Here is a 22482-nt window from a genome sequence, read left to right on the forward strand (position 1 = left end):
CCTCAGGTGCGCTGCCCCTAGGACAGGCCCTGACCCCACAGCAGACCCCACAACAAGGCTGCGGGGCTCCTTCAGGTGTGCTGCCCCCAGGACAGGCCCTAACCCCACAGCAGACCCCACAACAAGGCTGCAGGGCTCCCTCGGGTGAGCTGCCCCCAAGAGAGGCCCTGACCCCAGTCCGGGGCCACGCACACCTGCCCCAGGCTGCGGACCACGCACCACGGCTCCATCAGACGCTGGCCTTTATTCTCTGGAATGGAAACAGCCTGCAGCCCAAAAGTGACCACGGCCAGTAATGCACATTCTTTGAAAAGCAAAAACAAAACAAGAAATACGTATTTGGCTCCGTCAGTTTCCGTGACAAGACACAACTCTGATCGGTACGCAGGCGGTGTGCAAAGCCCGGCGCGAGGCGTCCTCTGTGGGCTCCGGGCATACCAGCCGAGCACAAGGACATCAGGTGCTTTGAAAAACGGTATGAAATGGCACACAAGGCATTTTAAGACGCTGGAGTTTGTTTCCTATGGACTTTTCTTTTTTTAAAAAAAATATAATAACTTAGTTTGCATTTTACAACATTTCCCATCAGTCAGGGAGCCCTCTGCTGGGACCTCGTGGCGTGTGCCCCTGCGGCCTGAGCCCCAGGAGCCCTGATCCGAGCACCCCGTGTCCCCGTCACTCCGTGCCCATCTCGCAGGGGTTCAGGCCCCTCTCCTCAGCGTCCCGGTACAGCCTCTGGAAGTCCCTGAAACGCGGGGCACAGCCAAGCCGGGCCTCCCCGAAGCGCATGTGGCCGGTGAAGAGGAAGTCCCCACGTCCAGGCCGCACGCCGCACTCCAGCAGCGTGAGCACGCGGCCCCGCCAGCCACCACCCTCCGGAGCCGGCCAGAAAACCTTGCTCTTCTGCCGGTAGAGCCGGCTCACGTGCAGGTGGATGGTGGACTCCTGCTGCTCTGGGGCATGAGTGACGTTCTGGATAGAGCCTCGTACAACTGCGGAGACAAGGACACGGGGGTCAGCGGGTCACCGGGGGCATCTGCGCCAGGGCCGACCCCGGGTCCTGTGCTCCGGAAACCCCAATAAAAAGAACAATTCACAAGCATGAGGCCCGGAGGGGCTGTCCCTGACCCTGTCGCAGGTAAAGATATTTGTCCCCAGCCATGTAAGTGGGAGAAACAGGAGCTAGAAACCACCCGTGCATCACCCTTTCAAGTTGGAACAAGACAGGTGACCCCAGTTAGCACACGGGACCTGCAGCAGCTCTGAATCATGGTGGGGCAGCGCGGTGGAGCTCAGAGGGGAGGAGGTGATGGGCAGGGGCAGGCAGAGCCGGCCCTCACCCAGGACCCTGCCCAGCCCCCAACCCTGGCTATGCAGGACCTCATACGTGCCCTTGGGGCCGGGAGTGCTCGCAGCCAGGCCCTACTGGGCTGGCTTCCTGTCTGGCCCCAGCACCGCACGCAGCAGACGGCTTCCATCCTCTGCCCCAGAGCGCGGGTCCCACTGTCGCAAGCAGGCAGTGGAGTCCCTGACCTCAGCCCCTGCCCCCCGCCCCCACCAGGATCCCGGGACCCCCAGGGGCAGGAACTCCTGCTACAGAATCTGCAGGGGACCCAGAGGAGAACAGGGCTCTGAGGTGAGGCTAGCATCCATGTTTGGAGGAAAATGCTCGGCGACCACCTGACCCTCTCCCGGCCTTACAGACAGGGTACAGAGTCACTCTCCTGCCCAGGAAAAGAGCCCTGGAAGGTCCTCCAGGCCCAGGGGGGCTCCCTACATGTGGTGGGGTGCGAGGACACTTACCGAAGTCGCTGGTGCAGACGGCCAACAGTACCTCAGCATCCCCGCAAGGGCGGCACGGGGCTGCGGGCAGAGAACAGGGTCAGGAGTGGGGTCTGCAGGACAAAGGCCTCCGTACATGCTCGCCAGGTCCTGTAAGAGCTCTGAGCTCAGGGCGGGACAGAGAACCCGAACCTCGGCCACGCAGTGGGGGGCCGACTGACCCAGCAGACGCCTCCAGCTCCAGATGTGGCTGTGAAGGGCACGTACCCTGAGGGCGGCTGGCCTCGGTGCTGGTCCCCACTTGGCCTGCCCCTGCCCCACGGGAAACCAACCTGAGCTGGTCTGAAGCTGCAGCCCTACACCAGCCCAGCGGAAGTCGCCTTCACTCCAGCCTCCACACCAGCACCCCAAAATGCTGTGACCGGCCACTCACACATCACCTGCTCCCCAGGCCGCCGTCTGCCGACAAGACTGGCGGCTCAGGGCACTGCCTAGGAGGACCACTGAGGCTGCGGAAGGTCTCTGTGAGCTTGGGGGGACGCTGCCACCTGCACATGCTGTGGGATTCTCGGGCCAGCGAGCCTCCACCTCCGCACAGCCCTCCCCCAGACACCGCCGGGCCCTCCAACCATGCCCCTGCCTGCAAACGCCATCCAAGGCAGGCCCACTTCATAGAAGCCCCAAACCCGGCAGCCCAGGTGTGTCCTCCAGCCAAGCCAGGCCTCGCCCTGTGAACTTTGGCCCCAGGCTGGCCCACACCCCACCCTTCACCCTCACTTCCTCATGGGGAGAAGCTCCAGACAGACTGTGGGTGGGAGCAGCGCCTCCCACGCTGGCAACCCTACCCGAGACCATGGCCCCACTCCTAACTCAGCACTGGACTTGGGAGGACACAAACTCTGGCCCTCACTGCACCTTTCAAGGCCTCTAACTCAGATGCGGAGTCCCTTGGGTTTGGCACAAATTCTCCCGCTCGGGGAAAGGTTAGCATGAGGTCTTGCTGGAACAAGGCCCCAGAACATCCGTGGCTTTGGCCCTTGCTGGACCTGGCCAAAGCTAACCCTGTCCACACACTGACCAGTCACCCTCACAAACCTGGACCTGGATGAGCAGCAAGGGGCAGGGCCAGGCACCGAGGAGCCAGAGCTCAGAGAGGCCCTCCAGGGCCCAGGGCGTGAGCCAGCAGGTTCTGTGCCCCTCAGTGTCTCTGTGAGTCTCTGAGCACTGGCCCTCACCGTCCTGCTCTGGGTGGGGATGGATGTTTGTGCCCCAGGGGTGAGAGACCCAGCCCTGGGAGCCCCTGCAGGTGGGAAAAGGCAGGTCAGCAGTCCATCCCGAGGTGGCCACAGCCCACCTGTGGGGACCCCTCCCGGAGCAGTCACCCAGAAGGGAGGGGCCCCAGTAGGGCCCCTGGGGCCCGGCACACAGTATGCCAAGCAAGGCTGGGCATGAAGCACAGGTCCACACGAGTACTCCAGAGACACATCTCAGACAGGCCACAGAGGCAGCCATGGGCAGTGAGAGGCCCAGGCCACAGCCCGGGTTCAGATCCCCGGCCTGGCTGTGCACAAGTCACCAGGTCTCTGTGGACACAGGCACTGGGACCCCACAAACAGCCAAGGAGCCTGTCCTGTGCGCCCGCCTTGCTTACGCCCCTGGCACCGCAGGTGCGCTGATGCCCAGCCGAGGGGAGGGCGGCCAGCCGGCCGCAGGACTCCCGCCGGAAGCCTCAGTCAGCCAGTGCCACCCCAGCTGAGCTAGCAGAGTCCCCCTGCAGACTCGCCTCATAATTCGAGTTTTACAAAGCATAGGTCACCGTCTTGGAAAATCCAGTCTACGGACGCCAAGAGAAGCAATCTGGAAACAATTATGCATCGGAGCCGTGCTCCTAAAGGCTCTGGAAGCCGCTGGTTTTGGACACATCGAATCTCATTTCCTTGCAGAGGCACATGGGGCGGAGGGGGGCAGCCCAGCTGGGCTTACAGTTCTTGGAGAGGGGGTGGCTGAGGATGGGCATCTTAGGGAGATTATCCCAGAATGCGCACAAAATGAACTGAAGGCAGGAAACACAAGGTCGGGGAGACAGGCGGGGGCTACCACAGGGACCTAGGTGAGGGGGGGTCAGGGTGCAGGCAGGGAGGACGGTGGGGGGCCCTCGCCAAGGACAGGGTCACAGATGGCCACCTACTGTTCTGGCAGATGGGACTGCCCAGGGACACATGCAATTTCCAAAGCGAAAACTGTCCCAGGACACCCACCTGGGCCTCTGCGCGGCCCATGACAGGTGGAAAGGGACACAGCCAGAACTGGGCCAGTGCGAGCTGAGGCCCAGGTAAGGTTCTGGGGCCTCCTTGGACTGTCACGGCAGCCTGTCACTGGTGTCCCCCAAGATGGCCCCAGGGGCCCTGGCCCGGGCTGGTCAGCTGCCCCCAAGTCCCATCTCTTGTACCCTGGGAACTCCAATCCCACCAGCTTCTCCTCCTCGCCTGTTCCCATCCCTCCCTCTTCCTGGTGAGGACACAGGTGGAGGCCACACCCTTCCACCCCAAAAGGCCAGAGATGGGCAAAATGAGAAATAATTATCCAGTGATTACAGTGGCCAGAGAAGCCAGGCAGGAAACAAAGTGACCCACAGAAAAAGGTCCGGTTCCCTCTCCTTTTCTGTCCCCAGGACATAGTGAGACTTCTTTCACTTTTTCTGAACTTTACTACTCATTCCCCACAGCCCATTCCAGCCCATCAGGGCCACCACCAAACTCGGAGCTCGGAAGTCCCCCTCAGTGGAGGGCTCTGTACCCACCTAGCCCACCCCCGGCATCACTCATCCCCTAACTCATCCAGTAGAGCAGGTTTCGACAGGGTAGGAGTGATGAGGCCATCGGAACTGGGGACCCAGGCTGCCCGCACATCGCAAGGCTCCCGGGTTTCCATGGGCGTAACTGCTGTGTGTTCTCAGCCGGCACCCGCCCCTCTGGCTGTGGGGCTAAAACACCACCGCCTTCCCGCCTCATCTGCTCAAGGAGGCCTGCTCTAGGCAGGCACCACGTGGAGCCCAGAGCTCAACCCCAAAGATGGATGCGGCCAAGCCGGCAAGCCCCTGCTCTTCAGCTGCCCGAGGAGTCGTGCGACAGCCTGGAACCAGACGTCCTCCTGGGCTGCCCCAGGCAAACCAAGGAGAACAAGGTCTGTCTCTGCCCCCGAGACCCAGACAGAGTCCTCAGCCATCCTGCCCAACCCTACTGGACAATGGGGGCTCCTGGTGGTGCCCGTTTTCCCAAGGAGGCTGGGACTCTGGGGAGGACGGCCCCCAGACTGCCTGGCTGGGTTCCCCTGTAAGACCTCAGCACATGTCCTGGGTGTGGCCCCAGAGCTTCATCCCTTAGTGCCCTGGATCTGGCCACGTGCCCACCTTTCGTGTCCTGCCAGATTTCTTCAGCACCCGTGCAGAGCAGCATGACTAGGGTGCCCTGGTGAGGCCCCCAGAGGAGGAGGGCCGAGGGCAGGGTGGGGGGAGGCGAGTCCCACCCTGCCTGCAGTGTGGTGCCTAGGTCCCAAGTCCCCCAGCCCGCAGGCAGGCGTCACCTCCCACCGCCCACCCCTTGCTCTGTGCCTGGAGAAGCTGTCTGCCTCTGCATTCTGGCCTCTTCTTGGCTCCCAGAGCTGCTCGGTTCATACCAGGAAGCTGACTTTCAGCTCGAGTGCCCACTAGGTGACCACGTTCACTCCAAACACTCCCAAGTGGAAACGTCCAAGGCTGGGAGCCTCACACACATGGCTCATCTGGGAGCCTCTCTTTTCTCAAGTCAGCACAAACTAGAAGCTGTGACTCATCAGGGAGGGAGAGGGCGGGGCCCCCCAGGCGCCTGGCCCGAGGGCTCGTGCGCACCTGCACGCCACAGGTGCCCTCCCACCTCCCTAAAGTCTCCCGAAGCTGCAACCAGGGTCAGCGCCGCAGCGAGCCCAGAGCCACAGGCCATCAGAGAGCCCGCCGGGCCTGGCAGACGTCACCATGGCCAGATGGCTGACATTCCACATTACGTACCCATTCCTCCAGCATTAAGGGCTTAGGGGCCCATCCCCTGATGAAAGGCAAGCACCCCAGGGAGCAGGGACACACCAGCATCCCCAGACCCTGCTGCCCCCTGTCTCCCGCATGGTGCTAACAAGTTCCTAACACACCCTCCTCTCAGCCAGCGATCACTAGTCAGAAACACCGAATTCAGTGACTGGATTTTTTCACATTTTGTTTTTATTGTGAGTTTATTCTAGGTCCCCCAGGGTGAGGCTGAGGTCCCCTCTCCCAGCTCTCCCACCCACCCTATAGCTGGTGATCAAGAGAAAGTCTGTTGCAGTTAAGATTTCATTCAGGTACTGAGACTTAACAGTAGTTTTTACCATCACCTTCCTGAGTTTGAGCCCTAGTTGAGCATCTGGGGGGGTACAGCAGGGTCCTACCTGGGCAGTCAGGCACTGGGGGGGGGCCTACCTGGGCAGTCAGGCACTGGGGGGGGCCTACCTGGAAGTCCCACACTGATGTTCTCTAAGAGACTAGTTTACTTTGAGAGAGACTGAAGTTTTGGAAAGTGATCTGAGCCAAGAGTGCAGAACAATAAAATGTGGACATCTGTTAGCACATCTGTCTCTCCCCAACTTCAAATCTTTTATTTATCTCCACTAAAATGTGGAGATTATACTCTTCCTGGGGATGGCCTACCCCCCAAACCAGGTGTTTCTGCCTGAGCACTGCTGACATTTGCTGGAACTGCCCCGTGCACTGTGGGGTACCAGCAGCACCCCTGCCTGGCCCACACCCCTGCCTGACCATCACCTGGGCCAGCTGGTTTCCTGGGGAACGCCCTCCGTGGAACCTGCTCACACCTACCCACTGCCAGGAGGCACCTGGCTGCTGACCAGCTTCAGAACTGACACGGATGGTGTCCCCACACGCGAGGGGCCCGTGAGATCACCTATGCCTTGAAGCAAGGGCGAGATGTTTGGCCTGGGCTCCTCTAAAAGACAAGGAGTTGTGCACCTAGGCAGTCGGGCAGCTGGGCGAGGTGGGGCATGAGGGGTGAGACCTAGGCCATGAGAGAGCTCCTGGGGCCACTCACCTGTCTTTGGTCTCTGCCTCTGGGACTTTTCAGAGACCAACACTACCCTCCACGTAGGGCCCTGCAAAGCTGGCTGCCTGCCTCAAAGGGAAAAACAAAGGACAACCTAAAACCAACTCAGCATCCCCGTGCACACCCCCGCCCCATGGCTGCTGAGAGCCTCCATCCAGAGCTACGCCGGGGAGCTTCCCAAGTCCCCCAGGGGCATCCCTGCCCTGTCTGGTTCCTCTACCCACAGCCCCTCTCCTGGCACGCTGCTCGTGTTGCCACTCCACATGGGATAACCCACAAAATGCCCCCAGAGCCGGGGACCACCCCCCCCCAGTTCAGGCCGTGCATTACCCTGGAGCGTGAACCAGTCTTGGCTCCCACCCAGAACTCGCCAAGTCGGGGGCCTGACATCAAAAACACTCAGCTAATCCATACGTCAGGAGAAACGCCAGGGCACCCTTGCCCGTTACGGCCCCCACGGCACAGAAGCCGAGCACGGCAGGGAGCCGGGACAGTGGTCTTACCCACCCGCGGCCATGGCTCAGCCGCAGTTCCTGAGAACTAACGGGACACCGTGCGCCCAACACTCCTCCACCCACTGGGCTGTCTGCGGGCGCCCCGAGGCTGTCCTGGAGCCACGCCCACCCCACCACCAGGGCACGCCACCCACCTGACAGAGTGTGCAGGTCCGAGCCTGCGGGCCGGCTGGTCAGCTCGTACTGGAAGCCCGTGGTCCTCCTGCTGATGTCCTGCTGGGGCGCGGCCTCCACGAAGAGCCCACCGTGCTCGAAGCCAAAGCAGCTCACCCGGCCAGGCCCGCGGTCCCCGTCCCGGACCAGCAGCTTCAGTTCTCCAGTTTTCTCCAAATAAATGTTGGCCCCTGAGGAGCCTTTGAGGGGCTTGATGCACAGCGTCAGGAGGTGCGAGGGCGGGAAGGTGTTGGGCCGCACGTTGACAATGAGCGCCCCCGTCGGGTACACCCACTCCACGGAGCCCGCGGCGCAGCGCAGGTACACCTGCTCCACCTCCTTCCTGTGGGCCTCGTGGGTCAGCCCGCTGCGGGGGGCGGGGGGACACGAGTCAGCACACACGTGTGGCCTCCGCCGGCCCAGGCGGCCGAGCAGCCCCCACCCACATGCAGGCGGCCGCCCCCTGTGCCCAGCCCGCCAGTCTGGGGAGGGGTTGCACACGGTCCCGCGGCCAGGCCCCTGCGGCAGGCCCGCCCCAGAGAGTCGCTGCAAGACGGGCCGCGGTGGAGGAGGCCACGTGTGTCTCACACCTCGGCACCTGGGTGTGCTGGCCTTCAGGGGGGCACCGGGAGCCTGTGTCCTTGAGGTTCCCTGCACCGTGGAGGCAAGGGCCACGGAGGTAGAACTTCTGGGACATGACAAGGACACAGGACCCTACCACCAACCCAAGTTCCCGGTGACCTACGGAGGGCCGGGAAGGACGGCAGATTCCCTCCAAGTGTGAGAACAAGGGGCCGGTTTGCTCACCCCAGGGAGGGATGTAAGCCCCTGGGGGTTGGAGGCTGCTGGTGAGTTTTGTTTTCAGCACCTTCCAGACAGACATGTTTGTGTGTTCCCTACAGCGACGGCTCGATGGCGCTTTCATCTGCAAACCTTGGGGCCCCCAGGGGGCGCCCTCAGTTCTTGAGTCGGCCCTCGGCTCAGGTCATGATCTCGGGGTCCTGGGATGGAGCCACCGCCCATTCCCCTGCTCTTAGATTTTCTTTATTTGAGAAAGAGAGTGAGCAAGTGAGAGAGAGAGAGCACGAGCAGGGGGAGCTGCAGAGGGAGAAGCAGACTCCCCATAGAGCTGGGAGCCCGACGTGGGACTCGATCCCAGGACTCTGGGACCATGACCTGAGCTGAAGGCAGTTGCTTAACCCACTGAGCCACCCAGGCGCCCCTGCCAACTTTATTTTTTAAAAACAAACTCGTGGGGCGCCTGGGTGGCTCAGTGGGTTAAGCCTCTGCCTTCAGCTCATGTCATGATCTCAGGGTCCTGGGATCGAGCCCCACGTCGGGCTCTCTGCTCAGCAGGGAACCTGCTTCCTCCTCTCTCTCTGCCTGCCTCTCTGCCTGCTTGTGATCTCTGTCAGTCAAATAACTAAATAAAATCTTAAAAATAAAATAAATAAAAACAAACTCGAACAGCATGAAAGCCAGAAACAAAGGTAAGAGGAGGGTCCTCCCTGGGGGACAGACACCACGGGGACTGCGTGCAGAAGCCACAGGGAGAGAGACACAAACAGTGAGTGGACAGTTCGTCTTCCCAAGGAGAAGCTCCGAGTGCCACGTTCACCTCACTCCCAATAAACATTAAATAGGAAAATATGAAGTGCGTTACACTCTTGGTGAAACAGGTCGGGAGTAAAGTCATTACTTTATGTTTTCAAGAAATTGAAACCCTCAAAAATGTTAAAGCTTCCTCTACCCCAAATTTTACTGCGAATGTCAGCTTGTGCCGATGGTTACGTCATAGCCACCAAGCAGCCTTGGAACTCAACCAGTGACTTCAACCGAGTGTTTTATTACACGAAATTTGGTTCTGATCAGATCTCAGACAGGTTCACCCACATTCTTAGGATTTTTGTGTATAATAAACAATGCTATATTCAGTGCTCTGGCCTGAGTGAGTTACCAGAAACCATTTCTACAGAGGAGAAAACACGTAACATATGGTTTGCATTTACTGTTGGTGACTCACGCCCTGGGCTCCAAAAAACCTCACTTTTCATACGACGGCCAGCTGCAGGCTGGGGCTGCACAGTCATCCTGCAGACCACATCAGAGGGAGGTGTCAAGGAGGTGACCCCCCTCCTAACCCCACTCCCTGCCCCCACAAGGCCCTGGGTCACTAGCTGCCAGCTCAGCCTCAGACGCCTACCAGGGCTTCACACACAGAACAGACTTACAAATTATAGTCAAGTAAAACTCATATAGGCTCATCTGACACATATGTGCGGACGAGCATAATTATAGTGCTGTGTGAAAAAATTAGACTAAATGGTGAGTGGTTGACACAGATGACTATAATCAGCTCTGCTCTTATGCAGCCAAAACAAACTTTATCATAGTGTGCCTCCTCTCCTGTCTCCAGCCTCAAGAGGCAGCTGGACACTTGCCCCATGCCCAAACACCAATCCTTAAAGCTCTCTCCTATAAAAACCATCCTGTCCAAGTCTTCACTTCCCTCTCTGTGGGGGGAGGGGCCCTGGGGCTCAAGGGAAAGGAAAGCCCATACCAGAGGCTTTGGATCCCTCTCACGGAGTCACTTAATCCAAATAGTGGAGGGGAATACCAGGAGATCCACCCCCCACCCACATCTTGGGCAGGGGCAGAGGGGACACTTGTGGGGACAGGTGACCAACCATGGCTCCCCAGGGAGAGGCGGACCTGAGTCTGGGGGCTGGGCTGCCATCCCCAGCCTGCACATATCAGCCTGGACATCTTGTGTGGTGCACATGGCCCCATTTATTCCTAAGTCCCTCTACTAAAAGAGGGCCAGGAACAGCAGGAGGTGGACAGAGAACTCCACCCTTCAACTAATGTCTTCACTGGCCCCAGGGAAGGGTCTACACCCGCCCCAGAGTCCACCGCCAGCATGGGGCTCTGCTCTGCCTCTCCCCTCATGCTCTCCTGAAGCACGGACATGACCGAGAGTCCGACCAGGCACTCGACACGGGTGTTCACACGAAGGCGAGCAGTGTGTGCGATGCGAGACATCGACCCCGTCCAGCAGACCCACCAGTCTCTCGGCCTGGGACCCCAACGGGTCTTTAATGAAGTCAAGGGCTCAGAGTCTATCTGGATCTAAGTTTCCAGCACCACAGCAAACCTGAAAAAATGTCTGTTTCTGCAAAATTGCTGGAGGAGCAAAAATGTGCCCTATCTGTGACATCACTGATGCTGGCACCTGTGAGCCTCAGAGCACGCCTATCAGACAAAAATAAAGTAACTGGTTTCTGATGGGATGGGTGAAGCTAAAAAGTACGTGTATGTGGCTCTGGCCAGCCTCAGGGGGGAACGCGGCTCTAGCCATATGTGTGGACGAGCATAACCCTAGGGCTTCAGGAAGCTGAGAACACGGACTGCTCCCAGGATTATCTAAACTGGGTTCACGCACCGTTCCCAAAAAAAGGAGTCTGCAAGTGTCACTCCCCAGGTGGACACACCTAAGGGGCACCATCATGGAAAGGACAGCAAATTCCAAATTGATAAAGACTTTCTGGAGAGGCCAGTGTGGGGGCAGCAGGGCCCACACCCCTCACACCCACAACCCGGACCACCGGAAGCACCAGGAGTAAAAAGGGGTGGTCTCCTGTTTACAAGTCAGGAGGATCGTTCAGATCGAGGGAGAAACTAGAACTGGAGTTAGCTTTCATTTCCCCACCCAGCAGGAGAATGAGGCCAGGTGTGAGGGACCCACACCCCTGCCGATGGTGGTGGGAAAGTTCGTGGTCCACCTTTACGACCACAGCCTAATAAAGATCAGGGTGCTGTCTGCCCCTGCTCACGGGACGGGGATTGCACAATCTCCTGCTTCATTGCTTGGAAACACCCAGAAACGCATTTCAGCCTGTCAAATGTGCGTAGCCAGTGTCATAAACAGAAACTCCCTTCCTATCTGGGGATCAGAATCCACCCAGCGTATCGGGACTCGCACCACCCCGTGCTGTCCTTAGAACAGCTCATAAAAAGTCATAAATGTTCTGGGGGTCAGCAGGCAGATCAGCACGCTCGGATTCCCACAGCAAGGATCTATCAGCTGACCGGCGAGGCATATTGATCACTGGGGCAGCAATGATAATGCAAAGGGGGCCTTATGTTCCAGGAGTGTGGCCTGGCGCTGTCTTCTCTCCAGCTCCGACTGTGGCAGCCCCTGCCGGACTCTGCCTTTGGGCTGAGTGAGGATAGCTGGAGGGAGTCCAGAACCAGGGGTATGTCAGCAATGATGGAGACAGAAGGGTGGCAGGCAAGTGCCCCTGCTTTTCCAGGTAGAGAAGAGGATACAGACACCTGCTGGGTCCAGGAGCTAGCTGGCCCTCAGAGGACTTTATGCCTGGAAGGGGACGCCTGTCCTGGGGATCGGAGGGGTCTGCGAGGGAGTGCTGGTCAGAGCCTGAGAGGATGTCAGCCCCTCTAGAAACCCAGGCTCCCACCGTGGGACCAGGTCTGTTTCTGATCTGTGGAAGGACACCCTAGACCTCAGTTTGGGGGTGCACTGATTCATCAAGCAGAAGCTGCAAAACAGGGAGTTTAATTACCAGCGTGGGGGAAAGGGCAGCCCTGGAAGAGTGTGTCAGAGTCGGAGGCTCCCGGCCAGCTCAGGGCTGGCGCCAGCATTCTCCAGGCCAACCCTCCCCCAGAGCTCCAAGCTCGTGGCCCCAGTCTCAGCTCCTCCATCCCTGCTCTGGCGTGTGCAGGGAGTTGGTGTGGCGGGGAGGAAGGCCACCACAAGGCCCAGCCTCCGCAGCCCAGGACCCTGGCTCTAGGAGGGGTGGAAAGTGGGGAGCAGGGGACTTGCCAGCATCCACAGAGACCTGGGTCTGTAAGTATCCAAGATGACCAGCGGCTGCCCTGCTGACACAGAGCCCAGCACACTGGCACAACCCCAGCCTTCTCGGAAAAAGTGTCTTCACTCAGAATAACCCCGTGATACCCTCCAGCATGAGGTGTGAGGCTGCGGGAGGCTTCCCATCAGACGTCAAGGCCAAGGGGCTCCCGTAGAGGCCCTGCTCCATGGAACACCCCCACGCCGAGAGCCACCGGCAGCCCCGGCCCGCAGTTTCGGAGAAGGAGATGCGCATCGCCCTCTGCAAACTCCTTCACCCGCACGAAACTCGGTTTTCCAGCTTCGAGCTGCATGCCGCGGGGCTGAGGGCGCCCTCGGCGGATGGCGGTTTCTCACCCCAGGAGCTGTGCCCTCAGGGGCCCCGCCCGCGCACACTTGTGACTTGCACTCCTTTCTGCTTGTCACACTTCAGTTTAAAAAAAAGTCCTCGGCTGCCACAGCGGAGGGGCATGGGGCGGGGGGTGGGGGGGTCGCCGAGCCCAGCGCGCGCGCTGCCAAGGGCGGCCTGACCTTCACCGGGTCCCGGGCGGGGACAGGGCGGGGGGCGCCAGGCGGGGCCAGCACTCGGCCCGCGCACAGGTGTCCGCCCGCGGGTCTCCGCACGCACAGGCGTGGTCCCCGCCTCGGTCAGCGCCAGGCCCGGCTCTGTCCACCCGAGCCCCCCGCTCCCTCCCGCGGACCCGCCGGCCCTTCCCGCTCGGCCTTGAGCGCAGGCCCGGCTCCTCCCGCCCGGGGCGCGCAAGTCCTCGCCGCGGGCAGAGCCGGGAAGGGCCGGAGGACCGACCCCCGCCCGTGCGGGGTCGGCGCGGGACGAGTGGGCTGCCGGGTCGGGACCGACCCCGCGGCGCGGCGGGCGCACCTCCCCCTGGGCGTCCTCAAGGCCGGGGCACCCGGACGCCGCGGGCTCTTTTGTTCTAGACCCGGGGGCGGGGGCGGGGGCGACGGGGACGGGACTCAGTCCGGAGAGCGGGCGCCCGAGTCCCCGCCCGGGCCGCGCCCCCGCACGGTCGGCGGGCCCGGGAGGGGAGCGCACGCGAAGGGAGGGCGGTGGACCCGGGCCGGGGTCTCGCCGCGCGGACTCACCTCCCCTTCCAGCTGCACAGGTCGCTCGAGTACTGCGCGCCCGCGCCGCCCAGCAGTGCGGCCAGCAGCAGCAGCAGCGGCAACGGCGGCGGCGGCGGCCCAGGGCCGGGGGCGGGGGGCCGCGACCACAGCTGCCCGGCGCGCCCCCGGGCCGCCCGCGCCGCGCCCCGCATGCTCCCGCTCCGGCTCCGGCTCCGCCGCCGACCCCGCGTCCGCGCCCACGGAGCAGACCCTCAGCCCGGCGCGGCCGGGAGGGCGGGCGGGGCTGCAAGTCCCGGCGAGTCACGTCGTGCGCCCCCCGCGCACCCGGCGCGGCCGCCCGCCCATCCCGGCCGCAGCCGGGGCCACCCGAGCCGCTGCAGCCGCCGCAGTCGAGCGAAGAGCGCCGCGCCCCGCCGCCGCCACCGCCACCCGAGCCTCTGAAGCAGGCGAGTCCGCCGTCCGGGTCCCGGCTCAGCTGGGGGGCGGGCCCGCCGGCCGCTCCGCCCCCCGCCCCCGCCCCGGACCCGCCCCGCGCGCCGGAACTCCGCCCCGAGTGCGCGCTCCGCGCCCCGAGCCCTGCGTGCCCGGCCGGGGGCCGGGGGCGGGCTCCGCCGAGAGGTGAGGCGGCTTGAGGGACCCGGAGAAGGATCCGCGAGACGCCCCGGCCGGAGAAGGGCGGGGTGCCAGCGCGTCCCGGCCGGTGCGTTGCGGGACTGGGACCCCAAGTGCACGCAGACCCGTGCCGGCGCCCGGCCCGCCGATCCGTCCTCAGCCGCGGTGCTGTGACCCCGTCGTGCGGACTGAGCCAGGAATGGCCGCTGGGCTGTGGTGGCGGCTCCTGGCCTTGCCGCTACTGTGTGACCCGTATCCCATCCGGGATGTTCCTGGCATCCAAACCCACGCAGAATCGGAGCGTGCTTTGCAGAGGTTCAGACTTGGTCCTGCTCTGCGACCCACGGGGCAGGGGAGGCCCAGCTGCGGCTGGTGATGGGGCCAACTCACTGTTGAGTGCACCGTGGACTCTGGAGTACCCCCTCCACAGAGTGCTCTGGGCCACAGCTCCTGTGCGCCATGGCGGAGCTCTTCCTGCTGGTCCTCACCAGCCCCACCCACGATTGGTTAGTACCCGCTTCACAAGCCTCACGCTGGATTCCCCCTGGGGACATCTGGTGCATTGTAGGATTTTAGCTGCATCCTGGACGCTATGTTCTAGATGTCATCACCACCTCCCCCCCCCCCCCGCCCTACACACAGGTTTGGCAACCCATACTGCCTCCAGACACTGCCAGATGCCCCCTGTGTGCAAAATCTAGCGCTGAGACCCCTCTCCTAGCAGCACCCAGCTGGTGAGTACAGTGTGATCAGGGTGGCTTCCTTCACCGGGTAGTCACTGCGGTCACCATGTGCCTAACATCCAGTGAGGGAGACAAGAGGAACACCAGCAGCCCCAGCTCTGATGGGAAAGGTGTCCTCCTCTGGCTCGAGGGCCTGATGCCAGGAGTCAGGGCTGGGTCTGGTTAGAGGATGGGTGGGGGACTCCCAGGTCTCCCATCCTACCTGGTCATCATCCTGGAACGGTGAAGAGGGTCTACCGGGCAGAGGGAGGGACCCATGGAGTTCCACATTGCCACCTCTGTGCTCACAAAAGCAGGCTTTTCTGCTTTCCCCAACGCTCTGGTGTTGGTCTGAGCTCCAGAGCCTCAAACAGCATCAAGTGATGAAGAAACCAGACCTTGTTTTCATATAACTTGTCCAGCCAAGAAACATTTCAGGAGGAATTTCAAGTGAGCTTTGGGGAGGGGAGTGACCTCTTCCACATGCTGGTCTGTCCGTTGTACCCTTCTGGTCTGATCAGAGGATTAGAAATGTCCTTGGATGGAGGGATGGAATTGTCACCCTCTGGAGAGGTCTCGACTGCAGGCCCCCAAACAGCTAGAACTGAGAGCAGCCAGGAGCCTGGGCAGAGGAGTCAGAGTCCCTGAAGGTGGTTACAGTTGAGGGGTCTATCTAGAGAAGCCCTGGACTGGGTAGGTCAAGCCCTTGGGTCCTGCCCAGGCATAAGAAGGGATGTCATCCCAAGACCCACAGGCAGTTTTGAGGCTGAGGAGTCCATTCCAGGCTTGGGGGCCTCCTACAGCCCTCACCCCACCCCCACCTCCTTGGAGTGTGTGCCCTGGCCCCTTCCTTGCAGGTACCTGGGTGCAGAAGTGCTGTGACAAGTGGGTGAAGTGAAACCACTCCCCGGGCCCCTGGGTAGAGGAACCTGCTGGTTGTGAATCTGGAAACTGCAACCACCTCTCACCTACAGCCGTGTCCACGCAGCTCTATAGCCCCTTGTACCCAGAGGTCTACCTGTGGTAAAGCAGCTGACCGGACAGGGTTGTCAGGGTCCAAGGTCCACTCCGGGGCAGGGGCAGGGGTGGCTTTAGGCCCCTCATGTTACAGGTGCTGAGACTGAGTGCTCCTGGCCTGAGGGACATTTCAGAAGGCTTCATGGGACCAATGGGCAGAGACCATCTCTGGGGCAGTGTGGAGCTGGTTCCCATCCTAGTTCAGGGCTCTGTGAGCTGGAGGACTGCCAGACCACCTGTGCCCAGGTCCACGTCCCTAAAGCTAGGACTATACAGTGGTGCCTACAGGACATGCAGTGGTCAAATCCATAGAACACACAAGACTGAACAGTGCAGCCTTTTGTCAGGAACATGTCAATATCAGCTAATTGATTATAACAACCCTATAGGCTAATGCAAGATGTTAATAATGGGGGATGGGGGAAGTACATCGGAACTCTTTGCTCTGTTTTTCTGTAACCCTAAAATAGTGAGCCTACTAATTGAAAACAAGAGCTGCTGGAATGCTGCTCATCGACAGTGCTCTTGGACAGGTCCAGCAGGATCTGGGAAGGGCCTGGCCTTGCTGCTCTCAGACCTCAGGCTCTGTGACAGGCCCTCCCTTCTGGGGACACAGGTGCCTCCAGATTCCTGAGGGTCTCCGAAGCAGGAATTTCCAGATTTCCCTCCTGCTGACGAGCCACCAGTCAGCCGTGGGGTGGGGCCTCGGCCGCAGAACTGGTTCCTGGGTCTCCACTCAGCTCCTGGGAAGGGTTAGGCTTCCACCACTCTCAGGGCCTCCTGGGCACATGTGTGCCCTCCTGATCCTGTGATGAAATGTCCCCTAAATGTGTCCCTGGCACCCGTAGTGTCAGGCTCTCTGGGGGCATGTCAGCTTTGGGCTTGGGGACAAAGGGTGAGGTGGGCCATGACTGTCTGAGGCTTCCCAGGGACCACCTGCCCCACTTCACCCCCTGGGGCCCAAGCAGGAACAAAGAAGCCCCTGTGGGATTGAATCAGAACCAGAAGGGTCCTTGCCCACTAGGAACGTGGGTCCTCCTGCAGGAAGGGCATTTTGGAGCAAGCTCACCCGCAGATGGCTGGGGGTCACTTCCCAGGGAGCATGTCTCCAGTTAAACCCAGCAAGAGGCCACAGAGGCACCTGAGCACCCCCACAGTAGGAAGGAGGTGGGCATTGTGGCGTCCAGAACAACACTCGGGGACTTCCTGCACTCTCTGTCCTCCAGACACCAGAGGGAATGTTGGCAGGTGGAGAGCAAGACCAGCACCTGCTGGTGTCACAGAGGCAGAGCTGCCCCTTTGCACCTGCTCGTGAAGGGACCCTGCCCCACCCCAGCTGATGGCCGCCAAGGTGCCCCACCCTCCTGCCCCAGTACCTGCCGTGACCAGAGGAACAGGGCGCAGGGCTCGGTCACGGGCTCAGTGGTGACAGCAGCCCCCAGCACAACTCAGCGTGCCCTAGGAGGGGAATATCATGAGGGAGGACAGGTGCCGGTCACTTGCCCACGTAGCCATCCACCCCACCCCACAGGCCCCCCACAAAGCATGTGTGCAGTGGGTCAAGTCTGTGGCCCAGATTCGGGTTTGTATCAACATTCACTTGTCACCTGCCTTTCACTCAAGAAATGTTTATCAGATGCCTCCCGGGCCTGTTTCTGTGATGAGTTCCAGGGCAGTGGCCCCTGACCAGGGCCAGTCTCAGAAGGCAGGCTGTGACCAGGCAGAGAGAGCTCCCCACACCCCACAGCAGCAGCGGTGGCCTCCAGTGTGACCAGGACCATGATTATGACTGTGTGCCTAACGCTCACTGGGGCCAGGCTTGGAGGGGCTGCATGCCCTCTCCCAGACTCTGAGTGTCAGGGTGGGTGCTGGTGCCGTGGGCGGTGGGGGGGTGTCAGACGTGGCTCCTCCCTGGTCTGGCTCACAGGGGCTGTGTGGTCAGGGTCTCTTTCTGGGTCCAGTTCCTTGCCAAGTGGGTGATGTCTCAACAGTCAGGGTGATGTCAGCTTCATGATGCCGTCACACAAAGCCTCATACCCGGTGGACGTGCTAGGCCTGGCTCTGTAGATCGGACTCAGGTGTCAAGCTGCCAACCTGGCTCTTGGCAGGGTTCGGGCCTTCTTGTGGGGGCTGGCTCCCCAGCGTGCTCCCCACAGCACAAGTTCTTTGAGCCACTAACGTGATCGGACCATGTAAACACTTTTATTTTCTGCCCTGAAAACCTCGAGGTTTTCAAGTGTGTATTGATGGTCGTTCTGTTATTCCAAATGACATGTCACCTGACTCTGCTCACTGAAGAATCAGCTGGAAGCTTCCAGAAACTTCCTCTGAGCACCCTCTCCACCTTGTCCTTTGCCATCCATATGAAAACCCCCAGCCCTCTACCTGCCTAGGGAGGGAGGATCAAACATGACCCAGGGCCCTCCCCGCTCAGACCCCCGGCCTCCCGAGTCACTGCTGTCACACCACTTCCCCTCTGAGGTCATTTTTGCTGACCTTCTCATAGGGACATAATTACTGTAATTGTGGTCAAATGCTTGTGATTTCTGTTTAGCAATTGCAACAAGTAACATGTAATTAGACGTAAACCAAGCCAGCCAGCCTCAACCCAGTAACCCTCACCTAAATGCCTCCCTAACCTAATTTGCCAGCACAGTCTGCTGTCTGTGCGGAGGAAGGTAGGAGGGAGAAAGTGGGCAGCCAGCTGGGGTGGGACACGAGGGGCTCCACCCCCACCCGTTGCCCATGGGGCCAGGCACCGGGCGTGGGTGTGTCCAGGCCAACCGGCCAGGTGTGTGGTGACCGCCCTGGGCTGGTCTGGGGCTCAGCTGTGGGGCGAGGCTGAAGTGATAGGATTACCCGTGCACCCTGCCACCACTGCTGTTGACAACAGCCACTTGGGGCCTTCAGATCTTGATGGCACCTCACTCTGCTGTCCCTGAACAGACCACTGGCCCCACAGTGGTGACCTGTGGTGATCCCACAGCCGTCACACCAATGGAAATGCCTCCGCATCCAGATTCCCTCGAGACAGCACCCCACCAGGAAGGAGGGCCCCCTAGCCTCCACAAGGGGGACTCAGGAGGGACCAACTGCAGTAGAAGGTGAATTTGTATGAGACATGGACGTGATGGAGCATCCGGTACGGCTGGTCAGATGTGTGCATCTTTATATGGTCCCTTTAGATGCTCCTGAGCCCCCCTGCAGATGCTCCCCGAGCCTCCCTGCAGGTGCTCCCCGTGGCTCCCAGTAGGTGCTCCCCATGCCTCCCTTCAGGTGCTCCCCAAGCCTCCCTGCAGATGCTCCCCGAGCCTCTCTGCAGAGCCCACCTGGTCACCTAGCTGAAAGCCCCTAGCTCGGTCACCTGGCTGAACCAGCCTCTGAGGAAAGGACTCCATCCCGCTGCCTTCAGGGCTGGGGAGTGTCTGACACAGCAATTACCATTTCCTGTCCCTGCCGTGCACGTGGCAAGTCTGAGGCTGCGTGAGTGTCCAGCGACCCTGGCACTGAGACCCTCCAACTCAGCAGTAATAGAATTGGTGCTTCTCTGTGTGTCTGTGTGCACACATTTACACGTTTTCTTTTTTTTTAATAATTTTTTAAAAGATTTATTTTAGATGGAGAAAGCACACTGAGTAGGGGGAGGGGCAGAGGGAGAGAATATTGATCAGACCCCCACTGTGCAGCAGTGCAGGGCTCGATCTCATGACCCTGAGATCATCACCTGAGCCGGAACCAAACGTCAGCCACTTAACCAACCGAGCCCCCAGATGCCTGCATGTGTACATTTTCCATCCAACCACTTGAAAGTCGCAGAGGCCATGACCCTTTGCCCCTGCGCACCTGCAGTGGCCAGCCGCCAGGACAATAAACAACAGAGACGCTGTGCTGGTACCCTGAGCGCACGGGGAGACGGGACCCCTCAGCACACTGAGGTGAGGGTTTGCGCTTTCCCTGTTGTCTCCACAACATGCAGTGTAAGAAACATGGCCCCTCTGGGGACTCACCAGTGGTGCCAGAGACCACTGTCTCAGGCAGGGGGCCCTGGAGGGTGCTGGCCACCTTGCCTGTGCTGGAATTCCCAGCCAGTATCACTGATGCCGGCAGGGGTGGCGGGGACGGGAGCGATCCTCTGCAGCCCCCTGTGCCTCTGTGCCCATGCACCATGGCCGGTCAACACCCGTGAGTCCAGGAACCTGGGCATCCAGAGTAGAAGCAGGAATGGGGGTGCTCCAGTCCTTCAAGTGAGTGAGGTGTTGAAGTCCCTGTCCTTGCCCCAGCAAAAGGAGAGGCGGGTCCCTCTGAGGCTCTGGGGATGACGGGGCCAGGCATACCGGGTGACACCCACCCAAGCACCCCCGCCTCATGCCCCACAGGTGTTGGCGTGCCTCAGCCCTGGGGAAAGCTGCACATGCAGGGGATGGGGTGGGAGATGGAGAGGTCAGGGCCCAGGCCCTCGCTGGGTCAGTTCTGAGCCACACCTCAGTGACAGCCGAGGCAGGGACCACTGTAGAAAACCCATGTTCTGGGCTCCTCGGTTGTGGCCTGGCTCCCACCCATGCAGTCTGCCTGCATCCCAAACGCCCAACTCTGCAGAGAGGCCACAGCGGGCTGCTGCCTGCTGGAAGGGCTGAGGGCAGGACCCAGGCCAGTGTCCCTTGGCAGTAGGGACTCCATTTAGATGGGCAGTCCCACCCAGATCCAGGAAATGCAGGCAAAGCCTTGGAAGACAGGTGTCCTCCTGTCCCCTCGATGAGTCTACAGTCCATGCGGACATGGTGGTCAGAGGTCCAGGTTGACCTTCCCTGGGCCTGAGGCTCACAGGCTGGACGGGGAAGGGCGCCCAGAGCCCCAGGTGGAATGGATGTGGAGTGCGGGTCCTGGGACCTCGGGGAGGGCCCGGGGGCTAGATCATATGTGCTCAGCAAACCACAGAGACCTTGGTGAGGGGCCTCAGGCAGGGGCCAAGGGAGGGTCAGATGCTGGGACCTGTGCAGGGTGAAGGCAGAGGAGGCTCAGGTAACGGGTGTGGCTTCCAGAGCTTTGCACCTAAGGTCACCAAATGCTATAGGCAAGGTCAACCAGGAGGCGACTTGATTTCATTACAGACTCCTTCTTCTGTAATGAAGTCATCGTGTGATGTGCGCACCCACTACAGAACCTAGGAAACACTTATTCAAGAACCCCTACCCAGTGGGCTCTGGGAGTATGGCCAGGGTGAAGAGTTTGTGCTCAGGGGAGCGTCCTGCCCCTGCCTCTCACCAATACAACACCCAACCCCTGCACTGCCTGAAGGCCCTGTGGCCCTTCTGAGTCAGCTGTCCCCCAAGACGATGTCCATGACCCTTCCTACCGCCCTCTGCTCCTAGACCTGTGATCAGAGGTCTCAGCAGGCCCTGAAGAAGGGGCACAGAGTGTGACCCACGAGGAAGGGGGCTATGTCCCCAAAGAACTACTTGAATTTTCTAGTTTATACACAAAAATATGTAGGAATGGATGTGAAGGCTGTGGCATAACAGTGGAAGAGAAATATTGGTCAGGCCAAATCCAGAGCCGTTGACATGGGCTCACCAAGCAGAGGCTCTGTGTTAACGTTGCAGCTTGGGTTAGGGACAGTTCTGACAGCCTGGGTGGTTGAAACATGGACCAAAAGGTAGCCCGTGGTGAGCGGGTTAGAAATGCCTGAACTGCCTTGGTCCACTGCAGAAAGAGGGGTTCAAGGGGTTGGGGATACTGGAGTGACTCTGTCATTTAAGACCCCTTCATCTACACACGGAGTGTCCAAAAGATGTACCTTCCACCGAGACTGTGGGGACCCTAGTGCCCTGAGGAGCTCCGTGGTCCCTCTCTGCAGCTCAGACCCTGCAGCAGGGACCACAGCAACTCAGCTGGGAAACCTTGATCCAATGGAATACTTGGATCCTAGGGTGGCAGGGGCCAAGGGAGGCACTTGCCTGCCGAAACAAGGTGGGCATGGTTCCCGGGGGGCCGAAGAGTCCAGCCGAGGCAGTGGTCAGAATCGTCTGACTCCCAGAGACCTGTGGTGCTGACTGGCTGACCATGGCTGGTTGGTCATGGCACATGGTTGATCGTGGCTGGTTGGTCATAGCACTGGGGATGTGAAACACACAGAAAGCACAATGAATTCTCACTTGACCTGCATCAGCAGAGATGTTCTAGGTCAAGTGAGGAAAAGTCTGACCTGAATCATAAAAACAGAGTCACGGCCCTTCTGTCAGTTCCAGACCCAAAACGCCTGGGGATGACAGGGTCCACTTGAGGAAGGACCCTGGTACACCACTGAAAATTGATACCATTATTCTTTTTCCCCGTCTTCCCCAAAAGAATCTGTGGGTTCTCGTCTGGGTAATTGTGCACTGGGGAGAAGAGAATAGTCAGAGCTTCCGTGCACTGCCAGTTACAGACTACCGCGATGGTCCAGTCAGAGCGAGGGCTCTCGGAGGCCAGGTGGCCCACGGGTTTTAGCCCGTGTCTGTCTCCCCACGGGGCTGGCGTGGCCCTGCCCCCATCCTGTGTTTACCTCCCCAGGTCCAGAATGCTTGATTAGGATCAACACCCCCGGCCGCTGGCTGAATCCCCAC

The 22482-nt window shown here is 60.3% G+C and overlaps 1 protein-coding gene across 1 annotated transcript; it reads right to left on the minus strand.

Annotated features, from left to right (window-relative positions):
- Positions 1–225: 225 nt before the first annotated feature.
- Positions 226–13966, minus strand: METRNL (meteorin like, glial cell differentiation regulator). The gene is made up of 4 exons (XM_047709344.1): positions 13548–13966; positions 7555–7940; positions 1804–1863; positions 226–992 (listed from the first exon to the last, which is right to left on the minus strand). Exons 1-4 carry the CDS (start codon positions 13718–13720, stop codon positions 676–678), a joined length of 936 nt encoding a protein of 311 aa, XP_047565300.1. The 5' UTR covers positions 13721–13966; the 3' UTR covers positions 226–675.
- Positions 13967–22482: the final 8516 nt, after the last annotated feature.

The sequence above is a fragment of the Lutra lutra genome, chromosome 16, assembly GCF_902655055.1.
Source record: "Lutra lutra chromosome 16, mLutLut1.2, whole genome shotgun sequence".
NCBI lineage: Eukaryota > Metazoa > Chordata > Mammalia > Carnivora > Mustelidae > Lutra > Lutra lutra.